We start from the raw sequence: 17,892 nt of genomic DNA on the forward strand, positions 1-17,892 counted from the left end.
AATAAATCTATTCTCTGCACTTCAGATGTGGGTTGTGGTTGTCTTGGTGTTAGCTGCATACATTTGATTTACACACTTTGTTCACATACTTCCCAAACAAAATAAAGTTTACTGTATGAAAGTTCATTCAGGTATCACTGAGCCTAAATATTATTTCATTTACTGGAAGGCAATATTCCAAATTCTACTTTGTTTGAATGCAAGAAGTTGATAACTGCGTGCAAACAGCAGAGCAAAGGATTACTATTATTAGCTTAATAATGTGTTATCACCTAACCTCGGGCAACCCCCATCTGTAGAAAACTACATCATATCAAGTTTAAACCACATCTGCAAAGTCATTAAGGCATCTGAGATACATCAGCAAAATGCAAGGTAGTCAGACCTAGAAATTAGGCATATTGGTTAGAAATAAAGAAAGGTGAATAAATTTTGCAAAGCGGTGGCTTAGGAAGCTTAGGGCTATGGAAGATAATCAGCTGGGAATGAGCTACCCTAAAATAGTCTGTCCATTGAATTAGTAAGTAAGGTCTATATGAACCCATCCAGGGAATATAGAAGCAATACTATGCATGCATGGAAAATGCTTAAATTTGTATGCCCCATTCTGGTATCCACATTGGAAATAATAATGCCAGAAAACAGAAAGAATGAAGTCTGATTTGTAAATTCTGACTAACAGAAAGAAACTCAATATACAAAACATTACTCCTAAGATTGCAGAACAGATTTTAAAGGTCAGTAAGTGATGCCTGCATTACTTTACAAAAGCTCAAAATGCAACAAACACTTCAGAATTTCAGATAAACCTGTGAAGTTTTTGTCTGGTAACTTATTTTATGCAGATAAATGTATTAGAACCGGATTGTGAGGCTTCTGAAAAGATGTGATGAGCCCTGCAAGAAATCAGTAATGAAACAAAAGAAAATGAACATTATTGTAACATCAAGGTGGGATTGGAAATTATTGTACAGGAAATAATATAGGCTTTACTAGAAAAACATAGAGGTCAAGGAAATTATGGGTAGAGTATTTCAAGGATGAGGTCGGGAAACAAAATTATTAGGTATTTTGACCTAAAAGAGAAAGAGCACCTTAGTGAGTCTTAGTAATCACCATCACCTGCATTCAAAAAAAGAATTCAGGCTGGAAGATGTGGAGAAGCACTACTCTATTGAGCAAGGAGATGGACAGAGTAGTTTTTAAGTGACCAGTGAGTGTGGCATGTCTATCATATCTAAATGAAGTTGGAAAGGAGACTAATCAAAAAATGTATCAGAAACAAAAATGGAGGGAGGGAGGTTATTTAAGATGAGCCACAATTTATATCCAGGAAAAAATGGGCAGAAAACTGCACATGAGGAAACCCTATTTTAACTTAAAAGAAAATCTCTAACCAATAATTAACTTTGGCCATGAAATGTTCTACCAACAGAATCAGAGGGGAAAAGAATTGGATTTGTTATTCAACATAAAATGCTCAATGTATTTAAATGGCACAATCCCTGTGGTGGTAGAAAGCTGTACTGGATGACCTATGCTGTCATTTCCTCTCTTATGTCCTATGGTCCAATTCAATTTATCCAAGAGATCCCTTGCTCAAAATTTGTAATGATTAGATGTTGAGTTTTCTAGCACCATAAGATGCACCATAAATACAGCAAAAGAGGCAGTTTACAGTGGAAATGAAAGTCAGAGACTTAGATGAGTAATAAGCTATATTATTTTCAATAGTGAAGATTGCCACTGCCTTGCAAAGACATGGACATGAGATTTCAGTTAAGATTGGCTCTTCTCAAAAGACTTACAGAAACCAGAAAATAATAGGTGGATCAGGAAAACAGGGACACAGAAGAAGCAACAACTGGATGAAATTTCGCTGATTGGGCTTATGACAAAAGGCAGGTACAGATGATAGATGTTAGAACTATGAAGATCAAGCCAATGGTGCTATGTCTTGTGACATCAGCAGGAAGAAATAGAATGATAAAAAATTGAGGGACTTTTCAAGTTCTATTATGTAATCAACATCCACTTCTAGTACAGAGCCAATCAAAGTTTAACTTAGTATGTTGAAGCATATGTTATATCTATATATCTATCTAATCTATATTTAGATAAGATATAGATATATAGATATAGAGATATGCTTCATGTTTTTCATCACATGTTCATGTTCACTTTATATCATATATGCAACCAGGATACATAGTACATATGCAAATTATATAATAGATAAATGCCAAGACCTAACACTAGATTATATCAGCATACTGGAAGTCATATCTTCTAAGACCATCCCTAAGTACAGCACTAGCTCCTCTGATTGATTTCAACAAGTATTTTTTGCCTACTTATTGGAAATGTGCAGGAGGTCTCGTTCAGGCAAAACATATCCATATAAGATCACAGACATGCATAAACACTGATATGTGTTATTTAGACTTAAACAACAGGTGTGCAAGGTGAGAAAACACAATACACAGTTTAAAAAATAATTTTAAAAATCTGCTGGGTATCACTTGAAATGTATTAAAACCCAGCCATTTTGACACATTTGACTAGAAGTCTACCTGCTGTAATTTCTGCCTTAGATTTCTGAAATGCAGTTCTCTGGCAAAGTAAAAGGGAATAATTCCTCTTTGTATAGACAACGCATCCTCCTCAGAATAATGCAGAGACATGATGACAGGACAAATAAATGTAATAGAAACATCTTTGGTAGAACACTGGGAGCAAACCTTTGTCTAGACCCTTGCAAATGATGAACAATCTCTTCAATTTTTGGAGCAGAAACATACAGTAATGATGATGATGATAATAATAACTGTTAAAGCCTTCTTCTTGATTTCTCCTTTTCTTCCTTTTTCTCCCTCACTCTTCCATGTGGGTAGGATACTTTAAGTGATTTAAGTGCTTGCACCCAGCAAGCACTTGGAACAAACACTCTGCAGCCAAAGCTGTTGAAGTAAGAGAGATGAGAAGGGGCAATGATGATGAGAAGGAAGGCATGAAGCTGAGTTTGCACAAGAGGTTCAGCCACCCAGCATCTGATCATTAATGTCCATCAAATATTTTGGCTTGAGTCCAGCTCACTAAACAGAGTGGTGTCACAGCAATAAGATGAAGGTGCTTGTGCCCAAAGTTTCCATGTAGATTTCCCTTCCTCTCCACCCTCTCTAGGTTATATTAAGGATGACCTGACCAGTTGCTGATTTATATACACTTCCTTACGTGTTTCAAGGATGTGTACTACAGAAACAACATAAAACATGCAATTGGTGAGACATTGGAGAGTGAGATAACCAGCTCTTTGTAATCCTTCAACATAAAATATCAACAGTGGTCACATACCCAGAAACTTGATTATTTGGTCTTTGCCAAACAACAATGAGAGAACAAGTCTGAATATCTGAAATGCTTTCCTCTCCAAACGATGTTGACACCATTGCAGAATACCAGACTTATTTGTATGAATACAAATGAACTAGACTGAACACTGCATGACGGAGCCATGAATCAGCAAACTCAACTCCATCAAGTGCTTATAGCATTGTGCTTATTGACTGTGAGACACCAACAGGCATCTCAAAAATGTACTTAGATTTCATATTTATGAATCAAGGAAGGCTTTTGTGTTCTCCATTTTGTCCCAGATTCAGCAGAGTCTAATGACATGATTTGGCCACGATCACATTATGCAACGCTAAGCTTTGCTCTTGAGTACGGGGTGAAATGTGACATTAGATACCTAATCTTTCCTTGAATATGTTACTTTTTGATATACCACCATTTGTTTGGCTTTTTTTCAGGCAAATTCTGCATAATTACAATGGATTTTTTCTTGATATTATTAGGTCTACAAGTTCTAATGCATTAGTATTTAAAACACAGACATCTAGAATTTTCCACACAAGTATGCTATTTTCAAGAAAAGGACCTTCTCAACTGAAAGCATGATATAATGGGAGTTCTCTATTTGCACAGAAATTGTTTGAGAGTAAAATATCCAAGGCTTCTCTTTGAACTCAAGTATGCAAATTTAATAAAATTAGATTAAATACCCTTAAAGATGACATAAAATCATAGTACTTGTGACAGGTTTAAAAACTGGTTTCCTTTTTTATTACCTTGATCCTGGGCAGAATTTTTAGGTATATTTAACTTACATGTTCATTTCATGAATTCATTTATTCCGTAGTAGCCTTTCTTTAAACAGATTTGTCTGTTTCAATTCAAGATATGTGTTGTCTCTCTGTAATTCTGCACAAAAACTATGCAGTCATCTTTATTATTTTATGCAGCATTTGAAAGGTGTAACCATATTAGTTCAGCAGATTTAAAAATAATAATAGTTGTGAAACAGCACAAGCTGTTAATTGGAATAATATGTGCTTAAGATAAATCAGGTGCTTTTTTCATGGAACCAAGTCTCTCAGAAAACTCAACAATGGATGGTTCTTGCATCCATTTCATTTTTATGCAATAATTATAATAAATTTAAAAGAATAATTGAGCTTGATTATGCTCTAATCAAAGTTATTATTCAGCACTACCTTTGATTTTCCTAATAAAGCCAGCCAGGCATAATTTCCTTTTCAGATGTTTTTAAAAAATCTTGGCATTTCCTTTTGCTGTTCCATTTTAAAATTCTAATGTACAATTGTGTGGATATTTGCATAATAAATTAAGAATAATCAATCTTTGTGTAGGTCTGAAAGAAGGTTTTGCCAAGTTTTTCTGTACTGATCTGTTCTGGGTAACCCCAAATGTTATTATATTCCATATCTATCTGTGCCCAAAGTTGCTACTGTCTCTTTGAGACCCGCTGGCCAGAAAAGGAACAGTGAGGTCAGGCTGTCTGTTAGTCCTTTTTGAAAGTTGGGGGCATTCAGGAAAAAGTGCTCTTTCTCTTTTGTTCTTGCTGGGTGAGCTGAGATAGCACAAGGCAGACGGCAGCCACACCACCAAGCCAAGAAAAATAGAACAGCCCCCACTCCATATGGTTGCCCCAGACTGCCAGCAGTGCCTGGTCAAAGCAGGAGGGCATGGAATCCAAGTTGTCCAAGCCCCTGCCGCTATTTTTGCTAAAGAGAAGGCAAAGTTCCTCCATGAGTTCCAGCTGTTGACCCAGAGATTCTAGGTTTTCTTTCTGTTTTGTTCTTTTTCCCTGTTGGTTGATATCTGGGGGGAAGAGGGAGATTTTTACTTGCTCAGGTTTGATTGCTGTGCTGTTCTTGTCCTCTCTTCTCTCCCTCCACCCCAGGCCGTCTGCAGAGGGAACCATCCTGGGGGTAATAGTTGTTTGCCGTTTTCCCCTTATTTCTCCACACATGGTCATACATGGAGAGTGCCATCTCAGGGGAGATTTCTCTGCTGTTTTTGCTCTTCTTTGTTTCTGGGGAGTCCATGAGGAACCCATGATATTCTGCAACATTATAACTACTGATTATCACAGTTATTTTTTGCCTGTTCCTATTTCATTTTTTAATGACTGTTTTAAACTGTTATTATTTCACTTATATCTTCTTGCATTCATCTCTCCTTATTGGTGAATGGGGAGTGTCAAAACTAAAAGGGAAGGTAACTGATTCTGGAGTGCCCACCACCTTTAATTGTCTAAAACCAAGATATGATGTTACTTCAATTTACGCCACAGATGCAATCCTAGATGTTACACTGTTGCTGTTCAGTTCAATATTTCTGAAAAAGGAGAGTAAGGATCTGTATACAACACAATAAGCATTTTTGTCTGCCTATTATTATTGTCAATTATTTGGCAATATTTGTCTGCCAATTATTATGACTCCTTAGGGAAATCTATGTTTGACTGACTATGTAAACACGACCTTGAATAATCAGCCCATTTCTGGCATATTTGGTCAAAGAAAATTCATCTTTTCTTCTTCCATTTGCCTCATCTTTTAAAATGACACAGCTTATGACAGTATAAGGAAATACAGAGAAAGTATCTTTAACTGAATACAAAAAGACATTACTTATTAAAAAGAAAGAGAACAGTTCATCTTGAAGTAATTCTTGGTCTGGAAACAGCCTAACAGGGAAGGTGGTAATTCCTAAAACATTCATTTACAATCTTTCAGTCTATATTATATTTTAAAGAATGAAAATTAGAGGTTAACTTTAAATGTTTTGTATTTTGTAGCAGTACATTTTTATGTAAGATTTTAAAAGTAGTTCTATTTCTTGAGTAGAAATGAAGCTTTCATAGTCAGAGACAGATAAAATATCCAAATATATGGAAATATTTAGATCTATTCAAGACCTCATGGGCAGCTTCAGGCAGAACAAAGTTTGATAAAATGACATAAACGTTACATTGAAAAACATAATAATTTGACTTGTATCAAATATGACTTCTATTATTTCTCAAAAAAATATACCAACCTTTTTCTGCATTGTTATCAGAAAAAGCCTACCTCAGAAAATTAAATGCTATGTTTTCACTATAAACTGGTGCTTATTTCATGTACAGAACAATGTGCTGGTAAAATGAAATTCATCTGGGTTCTGTAAGGTATCTTCTCATATTACTATTCTAATAATAACAGTGGAACAATAATGCTTGTAGGCAAGATCTACACTCTTGGCAAGTTATTCCACATATTTATACCCAGTTTGAGAACTTGAGATTTCAATGAGGAAATGGCTGAATCCTTCTGGTTCAGAAATTCAGAAATTCAGGCTGAACTTTTCACAGTTGTGTTCCCTACATGAAATATGACATTTAAACAAACACATATATATGCTTAAACAAAAAACTTCCTGGAGCAAGATCCCCTGCATTCTTGCAGTTCCATTAGTGCCCCCCTCATCACAGTACTGTAAATTCTCTGAGACCAGACAAAATGGTAAAAGAACCATGGGTATAGACCTTTTTCTGCCCCCCAACTCCCTATTAAAATCATCAAACTTACATTAAGAAATCATGCAAAACAAAGCAAAATAGAAATGAAGAAAGAAGGAAACATAGTCAAAGGTTTTGCTTTAAAATTTCTTTGCACCTCAGATTTGATGAGTTGGCACTGATGTGCAAAGTAGCATTTCTCAGTCAATTTATTTCTAATTACATCACTCCCTCAGAGCAGTTTTAAAAGGCACTAAGGATTATGCATTCCAGATGAAAATGAACAGAGCTCATACTTCAGATGAGAGTGATCATCAGGTCACCACAAAAGAAAAATATGTTTTCAGTTTTATGCAAAGGAAGTTTTTTTCTTTCCTTCCAAGTCCTTTGCCTTTCCCCATGCTGAGCACTTGCATGCAGTGGGCACAGGTACCCTTAGAGGTGCACGTGAAAGCAAATCCAGGCATGTGTGATGCCAACCTACCATTCTGATGCCGTTCTCAAAGGCCTGACGTGCTAGAGAAGCAGGTCCATCCACTGTCTTACCGTCGTCATCGGGCCCCCAGCTGGCACTGTAGATGTGGATGTGCTGGGGATTAAGGCTTAGGGACTTTGCTTCTACCATATCTGTCACATCTCCATCCAGCATCCGTACACCTTCAGAATGGAAAATACAATTAACTGTACAGACAAACCCAAAATGTTTCTTTGTTTTTTCCCCCCACAGAGAAAATTGTTGTGTATGACACTGAACTGAATAACTACAAGAATTCCTACTGTTATTAAAGAAAAAACCAACAACAACAAAATCTGTTTGGGTTGTTTCCATCTAGAGACATTGTTTTCCCAATGTCTCTAGATGGAAAAATAAAAAAGATACAAATATTTTCACCCTTCTTCAAGTTTTAAAAATTATAAGTAATTTATCCACTATACAGCCTTCAAACTTCAACATCAAAGTTTTACGCTAAATAAAATTTTTAAAAATACTTGCATTTTGAAATGCTTTTATGTCTCTTAAAGATAACAATTTTATACTGCAGTGAAACTGCATTACCTTCCTTGAGTCATTCACAGTTTCAATCATGTTAACAGATGTAACAAAAGGATCCCTACAGACAAGTAACATTGGCATCATTCCTTCATTGTATGAGGCTGCAATGAAAAAACTGGGGAGAATCCTCTTGTGTACAGAATGATTACCACACACTGTAGCATGGCAATTACAAGAAGTTATGAACAAATATGTAATGTTGTTCAACCTGAAATTACAATATGGTGAACACCCTTCTCTTCAGAAGAAGCTTTTTTGAGGTATAATCTGGAATTTTTATGTTAAAAGAATCCATTCATGTGGGTGTGGACAAGTCAATGTGCCAACACTTCACACTGTTTTAAATTAACTAGGCTGAATATAGCATGCTAAAATCTGAAAACTGAGAAAATACAGAAGTTGGGGTTTTTCTAACTGTAAGACTTTGTGGTTAAATCTGAGAAAACTACCAATGCCAGTTTTAACTTAAACAAGTAAAAAGATCTACACACAGCTAGTGAGGCATGTGATCAAAGGGACACTCAATATTAAATAAAAATTTAATAAAATTCTATGATAGAGGGATGATCACTCTCACAATTTCCAAGTTAGATGCTCTTTCTGATTTAAAAGGCTACTCCTATTTTTAAGCCAAATTTACATATTTTTAATTACAGACACACTGCATTTTGCTTATGAGCTCAGATTAAAGAAGTTTGTGTTTACCAAGACTTTAACTTTTAACTGACAAGAGGCATAAGGACTGCTTTGTTGAAAAAATACTAATACTTTTTTCTCCCCTTATTCTATTTGACTTAAAACTGAAAAGTGATTGTATTTCTCAGTTCCCTCAAAAGTTGCCTATGTTTTGTGAGATAATAAACTTCTACAAACTGTGATCTCACTATGAACTTTGCTTTATGAAAAAGAATCATTAAACTAACTCTGGGATTCTAGGATTTTATTTTCTTCTCACCACAGAAAATGAATGACAGGTGAAAGTTGTGTGCTCAATTCCTTTAAAGTATATTAAAGTACCTCTCTCGTTCTGAATAAAGACAATAAAGGTACACTGGTTTTGAAAGAAGGAAAATAAAGCTTTCCTTTATGACTTTGTTAGCCAGTCTAAATATTATATTAAACCAAAGAATAATAACTCAAATGCTGCCACTGGCACCTAAAGTAAATCACATGATTTTTAATTTTTTTATTTTTTTTTTGTAATGGTAAAATGGTCTACTTTTAAAGCAACACAGACAAGATTGGGACTTAGGTGCTGTTCTCTCTAGCCAGCAATGGACAGACATGCTGCAAAGTAGTTGGCCAAGACCAGCTGTGAGGTTCAACCAGGCCAAGTGCCAAGTCCTGCCCTTCGGTGACAGCACCCCCATGCACCATCACAGGCTGGGGACAGAGTGGCTGGAAAGTGGCCCAGGCAAAAGGACTGGGGGTGCTGGTTGACAGCCAGCTAAACATGAGCCAGAGTGTGGCCAGGTGGCCAAGAAGGCCAAGGGCATCCTGGCCTGTGTCAAGAATAGTGGCCAGCAGGACCAGGGAAGTGATTGTCCTCCTGTGCTTGACCCTGGTGATGCTGCTTCTGGAGTTCTATTTCCAATCTGGGCCCCTCACGTGAAGAAAGACAATGAGGTGCTGGAATGTGTCCAGAAAAGGGCAGCAGAGCTGATGGGGGGGCTAGAGGCTAAGTCCTGCGAGGAGCTGCTGAGGGTGGGGGTATTTAGCCTGGAGAAAAGGAGGCTCAGGGGAGGCCTTATTGCTCTCCACTACTGCCTGAAAGGAGGTCATAGTAAGGTGGGGGTGGGCTTCTTCTCTGAGGCAACCAGCAACAGGATGAGAGGACATAGTCCCAAACTGCACCAGGGGAACTTCATGGTGGACATCAGAAAGAATTTCTGCACTGAAGGGGTTGTTGAAGCAGTAAAGCAGGGAAGTGGTAGAGTCACCATCCCTGGAGGTGTTCAAGAAACAACAGGACACGGCACTTAGTGCTGTGATCTAGTTTACAAAGTGGTGTTGATCAGTCAAATTTGGACTTGATGACCGTGGTCTTATCCAACAGAAATGACTCTGTAATTCTGTGCAAGATGACTCTGAACAACAGACATCTCACTGGATATTTGCAGTGAAAATAATGCTCCTTCCTTCCTCCCTGCCTTTCTATTCCTGCCCCCCAGAGTCTGCCATGGTTAAGTCTGCTGATCATACATCCTCCAAACTGCATTTGGCATGTGGTGATAGTACAACAAAAGCTATCTAAAAGGCAATTAGCAGACTGCGTTTGCAGATTGTTCCAAGACTTCAGAGCCCTATAAACTTTTCCTAACATTTGCAGTAATTGCAAAATGTAAGTGGCTTTTTACTCAGAACAAATTTTCAATGAATCATAGGAAGCACCCAAAACTGAGCTGAAAGAAGTTTTCTTTTAAAATGCTTGTTTTTATTCAACATCTGACTTAAACTTAAAGAAACAGCTGAACTAATCCTTGTCAACTGAAGACAATATACATCTGTTGTGCCATAATTCAGTGTAACTGTTTTCCCATCAGTACTTGAGCCCCGCCAAGTAACTAAGCACCCAAATCCCCACAGATGTTTTACAACTTCCACAATCAGTTTGCAATAATAACAGCAAACTAGCCAAGCCTTCCTATAAAAAGCTCTGTATGTGGTAATTTGTTTTGCGTGATTATTTCAGAGTTTAAATCTAAAAAAGAAGATCCATCCCTTCGGTGAACTGGTTTTTCTTTTAGTGAGTGGGATCTGTAGCTTTGCTACACAGAAACCTGTATATTTTTTTATAAGAAACTTGTCATAACCTGTAAAAAAACTAAAGACTCAGATTGCAATTTTACTAAAATTTTCTTTTCTACAAGTTACAGCTCCACTTACGCCATTTTAAAATAAGGCTCAGACTTTCCTAGAAACTTGGTCATCAGATGTTCTTAAATATTTGGAAACGAGACAAGGAGTACAAACACATTTAGAAGAAAATTAGCATTATTAATGGATATCTTGTTAACAACTCAGCATCAGAAACATCATTAACTGGATTTGTTCAACTGCCAGTATTTTATGGCATATTGATGGGACAGATTTTTTTTTCCTTCTGCTTGATACATTAGTATCCCTTATGTGTTCAGAAATGCTTTCTGGTTTGAAGTAAAAGATACTTGGTGGAGCAAATCCAACATCATTGTCAGCAGGTGCTCCTCTATATAAGAAGGTAATTGCTTTACATCAACTCTAGCTTCTTCTCCAAAAATACCCCAAGAGGGCCTTTAAATCCCTGGGAAACAAGTGAGCTGACACAACCACAGTATATTCACACGAGTAGTTATGGCTGCTCTGAAGGAAAGGAATGTGGCATACCAAGTAGAGGTCAGCAGCAGCAAGGCTCTCAAACCTATTCACTTAGTGGAAGAGGAAGATTAACCTATCTTCCCTGGAACTTCCTCTTAACTCTGATTTTCTGCAGATTATTTGTTGAGCTTCCCGAAGTCTTATTTCCAAATGCTGATCCTTTTAAAAGGTGGCAAGTGAGGTTTTATATACTGTTACTAATTTCCAGCTTTCTTTTAGGAATAAATAATAAAAAGGCACAAGTATCTAGTCTTTACTGTTTCTGTTACCTGTATACGGCATCCATCTGAATCAGTTTTTACACTATATTCAGAAAAGAATGTGAGTCAGCTAATATGCCTGGAGGATATTTATTATTATTGCACGCTCCTAATGCTTAATAATTAATAAACTATGAAGAAGTCACTGTTACTTCTGGAGAATTTTTCAAAGCCATGTCAAAGTTGTTGCAGGTTGTGTGACTATTCTACTCAAAAATGAAACTTCTCCGGAAGACATCTCTTATTTCCATCAGTACACCAACTCTCTTCTGACTTTGGTTTGACAACTCAACAGATCTGATATCATAACTGCTGGTTCACAGTTAAATGCCATGTTCACATGAGACAACCTGTTCATCTGTCACAAACTTCCTCACTTGAGCAGTTCTGATTTTCTAAACCACTCTGACAGGGTAGTTTTATGCAGGAAGGCTCTTCAACTCAAGGGAATTTTTTTTTCTGCATCACTGTAACCCTATCCTGGATCTGGCATTATCTACCCTAATTTTGTTTACCCGGCAGGAAAACAGAAAGGTGACATGAGGATGATGTGTGCTTTGGGTAATTTGAAATGTATCTGTGCTCACATGAGATTTGGATCAAACTTGTACTGATCCAGCAGAGAATAGATGCAGTACTTTTAATAATGGAAAGATGGTCTCAATTCTGTCCGCTCGTATATTTGAACTGTCCTCTGGTGTACAAATAGGTAAACATGTTTCTGTTTTCACAGATGGGCTCTATTTTAGGCTCTATTTCGAAAGGCAACAATTAATGAGTTTGAGCTATGAGACTTTCAGCTGAAAGCCAATATACCAATCCCACAACTTTATAAAAAGTTCAGAATAAACTTCACTAGAAGTATTACAATCTGTTACAGGCAGGCTACATCCCAGGAGACATGCAGATGACATCTTGATAATCACTGTCATAAAACTATGCTAAAGACATTAATTCAACAGCCAATGAAAAAGAATTCACAGAAAATACTTGAAACTTCTTGGCTGAATGAACAAAAATATGTGATCAAACATTGATTTTCTGGCAATAATCTTATCACCCACAGGGATCAAAAGAAAATTCTCACCAACCACAGACAAAAAAAAAATGCATTATGTTTTGAGAGTGTTTCATTTGGGATCAATATGTTAGGCAATATAACTGATGTGTACCTTTACTTATGGTTTGTCAAAGTTCATGGCTTAAGAGCTCTGAATCTGTGAGAAAACCCCAGTGTCCTAATTCTGGGGTCATGTTTTCATCAAAAGTTTGACTTTCTATTTTTTGATGTGTACTGGGAGGCAGTGTTCCAGAGAGCACTGCAGAAGGGCCACCACAGACAAACTCCTTCAGTACTGATATTGAACAACCACTCTAAACTGAGCTTTACAGCTAACACAGTGAGGCTTGCTCATACAAATCTCCTTCTCTTGTTGAGAAATGTCTGAATGTACTATTTAGCACAAATGGCTCTTTGGTTACATTTTTTTTCTGTGGGAGATTGTTTCACATACCTCCAATCTTGGCATTAAAGGCGATTCCTACTGTGCAGTGTGAGTTGTTTGCCGTGGCTGCCACTTCTCCAGCACAACGAGTTCCATGCCTGCAGTCAGACAAACATTTTTCCAAGTAAGCACAAACCACTGGGATTAAAGGCTTTGATTTTGCTTATCCTCAGGTGCTAAATGAACAACTACCCATCACGTATTGCACTATTTAACCCCTCACAGTAATTTATACCCATGTTACAATATTCCTCTGAACATGTTTTAATATTATCACCATCACTTTAAACTCGTCATGCCTACTGGAAACACAGTTTGTAATAAAGACATACAGCAATGATAAGTAATTCACAGCAACAGTAAGGAGCCTTAGATATTTGTTCTCAATTTTGAACAAAATCTTAAATTTAAACAAAATGTTTGTCCAGAATTCTCTAACAACCACTCCTATTGTTGGTATGCGTATGCTCATCCAACCTCTACCACGCACAATATGCCATGAGGAAGATGAGGTTGCACCAACTGCTGTTTAGAAGTGAGGCTAAGACTGTAATGCCAGGTATGCTCAAAGCTAAGGCACATCTTGGTCCTGCCTTGGGCCAACCCTGCAAGCCTACTTGCCTCTCTGGGAGCAGTAAAAATGTCAGAAGTACCCGTCACATCAGAGGTATGCTCTGTGCCTGGAAGCAGAGCTAAGCTGCAAGTGTTCAATGTCAAGAAGCTGCTGAAGGAAAACAAGAGATGCTCAGTGGCTGCTCACCCCCTTCCCCACTGTGTAAAGCCACAGTGGGATGCTTTGCCTAGCCCTGCTCCATGCACTCCACAAGGTGACGGTGGCCATCCATATTGTACCCATGGTAGGAAAGCTGTCCTTATGATTTGCAGGTCTTGCCTTTAACATGGATTTCACAGGGTGTTTTCTACTAATAAGTCATGCCCTAATTCTTGAGCAGTTAAGCAGCTCCACTGCAGAAATGTGACACAAGCAAGATGCAGCAGGCAGGGAACTTCAGAGAGGTGTTATGAAGAGGAAATATAGAGTTCCAGCCCACACAGCAAAAGAGTTGGGAACTTGATAGGACATAGACAGAAAGATAATATAAGGGTCGAGTAGCCAAAAAGAAAGAAGTTTAAGTCAAAGGGAGAAATAAAAACTACAGAGCAAGCACTTCAGAGGAGGCTGAGATCAGTTTTGTACACAGACACTCTTCTCCTGGTGGTTGTTGACAGACTTGCTTGCACACACATTTGGAGAACACACGTGCTTTTTAATTAAAGTTGATGCTCATATTACTGACAAGAATCACTGCTGCTGTCCTTTGGTACAGCTTGTTTGCGTAGAATTATTCCTTATTTCTTTATTATTAATTTTTTGCCCTTATCCTTTTAAGACACTTAGATGGGAGACACTAAGATGACTTATTTGGAATGGATTAATGTAAAGCAAGAACAACAAATAGGACTAGGAAAAAAGAGATGAAACAAAAGAATAAGCAATATAAATGATCAACGCTAAACTGCTAAAATGTCAAAGACTATAATTCAGTTTATTTGACAAGTAATATATACATAACCTATGAGAAAAGTGCAATTTATTCATGAAATCAAACTGAAAATTTGGAAACTGATTAATTCTAAAGGTGGCTCAAGATTTCACAATAATATTATCACAACTAATTTCCTATTGATCTGTCACAATTCAGTATTTGGTTACCAAACTTGACCAGAGAATTTTTCAAGACTAAATTTGAAGTTTATTTGTCATATGAAGACTAATTTTAAAGCCTAATTCGGCTTAATTTGAAAAAAAAACCAGTTTCCTTTAATCAGCAAATAAATGTCTTACCCATTTATAGAATTAATTTGAAAAGCCTGAAGTAAATAATTCAAAAATCACAGAGGAAAACAAGTTTTGAGAAGATCCCTCTTTATTTTAAAGTATTTGCAAATAGTCTTCTAGCTCTAGTTTGAAGTAATGCCTTTTAAGTAGTGTTTGAAGTAATGCCTTTTAAGAATGTCTTAATATTTAAATGAAAAGATCTGTCTTAAGAAGTTTTACAAGACGTTATATCCCTTCTTTTTATTATGGTTTTGTTAGGTGTCACATGCAAGTTTTGAGGTGTTATCACTCAAACATCAAAGCACATGCAATTATACTTTAGAAATGTAGAAATACCTGCAGACATCAGCTTAGTGCATATAATTCATTAATAAATCATTACCTGCCTGGTAAAAGCCATGTGGCTAAACTGTAACCTCCCAGAAAGAGACTGACTGCATTGCCAAAAAATCCCTCATAGGTACCAAGTTAGGGAAGGATGGGAGGAATGTCTTTTGGTAGAGAAAGTGAAGGGATAAAAGCCACACATGGAGAAGAATGGAACAAATAGCTGGAATTTCTCCTTGGCTCCAGATGGAATATATGGATACCTGCTACTTTGGAAGCAACATCCAACAGACCCTGTCAAAAAGATTACATTTCCACTGTATCATCAAACAAGCTGGTTACCCCATGGCCAAGTAATGTGCGCAACATCAGTTCTGCTCTCTTTCTCTACTGAAAGACCTTTCTCCCATCACATCTTCCCAAACTTGGTACCTATGAGGGATTTCTTGGCAATGCAGTCTCTGTCTGGGAAGCTGCAGTTTAGCCATATGCCATATACCTTTCACCAGGCAGGGAATGATTTATTAATAAATTATATGCACTAAGCTGATGTCTGCAGGTATTTCTACATTTCTAGAGTACAGTTGTATGTGCTTTGATGTGCCCTCTTGGGATGCCCTTTTTCTCAGAGAGGGAAACTTCCTACGCATAAAGACAATACATTAGTAGTAAGAAATAAAAATCCAACTTAGTCATTATTATAAATTGGAGCAGAATCCCAGGGATGTAACCTGTAACATGAACTAAACTATGTGGTTGGTGGAGATTGAAAATTATAGGAATAAAGGAATTTTAAATGTTATAACAACTTCAATCCTATCGAAAGAGAAAGAATGGAAATTTGGGTATCTATTGGTATTTGTAGGAAAATTCCTGAGCTGGAATTTATTTTTGCAAAACTTTTCTTCACTTAAACATTCAAATGTTTTTAAAGTTGTCTCCTAAACTGCAATATAATCCTCAACAGGAAGTGTGGTATCTGGAGGGTTACAATGTAATAAAGGCTGGAGAAAAAACATGTTTTAACAGCAATCATCAGAAATGCACTTTATTGCATCCCAGACTAATGTCTAATATAGCACTGAAAAAATATTATTTTAGAGCTGTTCATCTATAAATGTTCTCTAATAATCTGGAGGGTGGAAAACACTTTCCAAATTGACACAAGGTTGAGATTATTTTCTAGGTACATCTGAGTAAGGACATAAAAAGGAAGTGTCACACATTAAAAGCATAGGCAAGCAAAATATAAATATTTTGCCTTTAGAACATGATCTGCTACAGCTGAAAAACAGCAATAATAAAACTACTTCCCAAAGGAGAGATATTTGGACATTAACAGTGGAGAAAGATGACAGAGTAAATATGAAAAACAAGTTACACAAATCTTCAATGTGAGATATCAAGAAAAATGCCAAAGACCTGGGTGTCATCACAGGCAGGATACTGTTTCTCAGCACCACGGTGTTGTAATGTGGTTGCAGCACAGGACTGGAAGATCTCCAGTCAATGTCCCCAGGGCTAATGACTTTTTGCATGATTATGGGAAGTTGCTTTTAGAACAACTTGAAAATATCTCATCTATTTCTCACAAAATCAAAGATGAGAGCATTAAAACAAACACATGGAACACTTCACATGTCAGACACACAAATTTTGAACTTAACAGCATGGGTAGCAGCAATGCTGACTTGCCACTCTCTCAGCATTTGTTCACTATTAGCAGTTAATTTGTCACAAGTGTGAAGTTCTGATGCAAGCCTAGGAAAGGAATATGCCTCTACACTTTCATTAGCCTTTTATAGTGTTATTTTTGTGAGTGGGAAAATTAACTGAACATATAAAACAAATATGACTTTTTTCTTTATTTTCAAAACAAACAATGAATAGATGGTCTGATGGAGCTAATGAAGTAAGATGTAGAATAAAAAATATCAAACAGAATCAGTAAATAATTTATATTTAGCCAAGTATAGAGTCTAATGTATGAAAAATTAAAAAAAAATTACTGAAGTCTTAATATACTTTAATCCAAGACAAAATTTTTATCCAGCCACTTTTCAGGAAGGAAAAAACACTGGTGAGAAGAAATACAACAGTTCATTCACCAGGACAGCAAAACTTTCAGCTGAGCTTTTTTTCTCATACTGAATTTCATACTAACTGTACAGTAACCTTCTCAAGGTGGGCAATCCAACTCTTGCTCTTAAGTCACTAAAGCAAATCACAAGTAAAACTTGCACAGATCAGCTCCTGTGCTCTGGAATTAAACCTGTTCAACAGTAACATCAAGGCTAGTATTACCTTGGAAGAGTATATGACTACCTAGATGTACCTAACAAAAAGCACTACTTTGTCTCCTTTTGAAACTGAAGCATATGAGGCTTCTTAGACTTCAAGATTCCCCTGCCACATAAGCAAAAAGTTCTTTTTATAACCAAATGACAATTCTTTTTATAACCTCTCAACCAGGTTAGTTGAGAGGCTGTAGAAAGGGTGAAAAATCCTAGAACAAGGATGTTACAAGCAATTCTGGCAGTCACTTTTTGTACAGCTTAAAGAATAGAGAAGAAAAGGAGGCTCAGGGGAGACCTTATCACTCTCTACAACTCCCTGAAAGGAGGATGTAGCAGATCGGGTTGGTTTCTTCTCCCAGGCAACAGCAAGAAGACACAGTCTTA

At 36.9% G+C, this 17,892-nt stretch overlaps 1 protein-coding gene across 2 annotated transcripts in view; it reads right to left on the reverse strand.

The window, feature by feature from the left end:
• PCSK5 (proprotein convertase subtilisin/kexin type 5) overlaps positions 1-17,892 on the reverse strand; it is a 227,476-nt gene that overhangs the window by 122,340 nt on the left and 87,244 nt on the right. For both annotated transcript variants that reach the window (XM_036402993.1, XM_036402994.2), the window contains exons 6-7: positions 13,054-13,142; positions 7,353-7,525 (exon numbers count right to left, since the gene is read on the reverse strand). In XM_036402993.1, coding sequence (XP_036258886.1) covers positions 7,353-7,525; positions 13,054-13,142 — 262 coding nt within the window. The remainder of the gene's footprint in view (positions 1-7,352; positions 7,526-13,053; positions 13,143-17,892) is intronic.

The sequence above is a fragment of the Molothrus ater genome, chromosome Z (assembly GCF_012460135.2).
Source record: "Molothrus ater isolate BHLD 08-10-18 breed brown headed cowbird chromosome Z, BPBGC_Mater_1.1, whole genome shotgun sequence".
In the NCBI taxonomy this organism is placed as follows: domain Eukaryota; kingdom Metazoa; phylum Chordata; class Aves; order Passeriformes; family Icteridae; genus Molothrus; species Molothrus ater.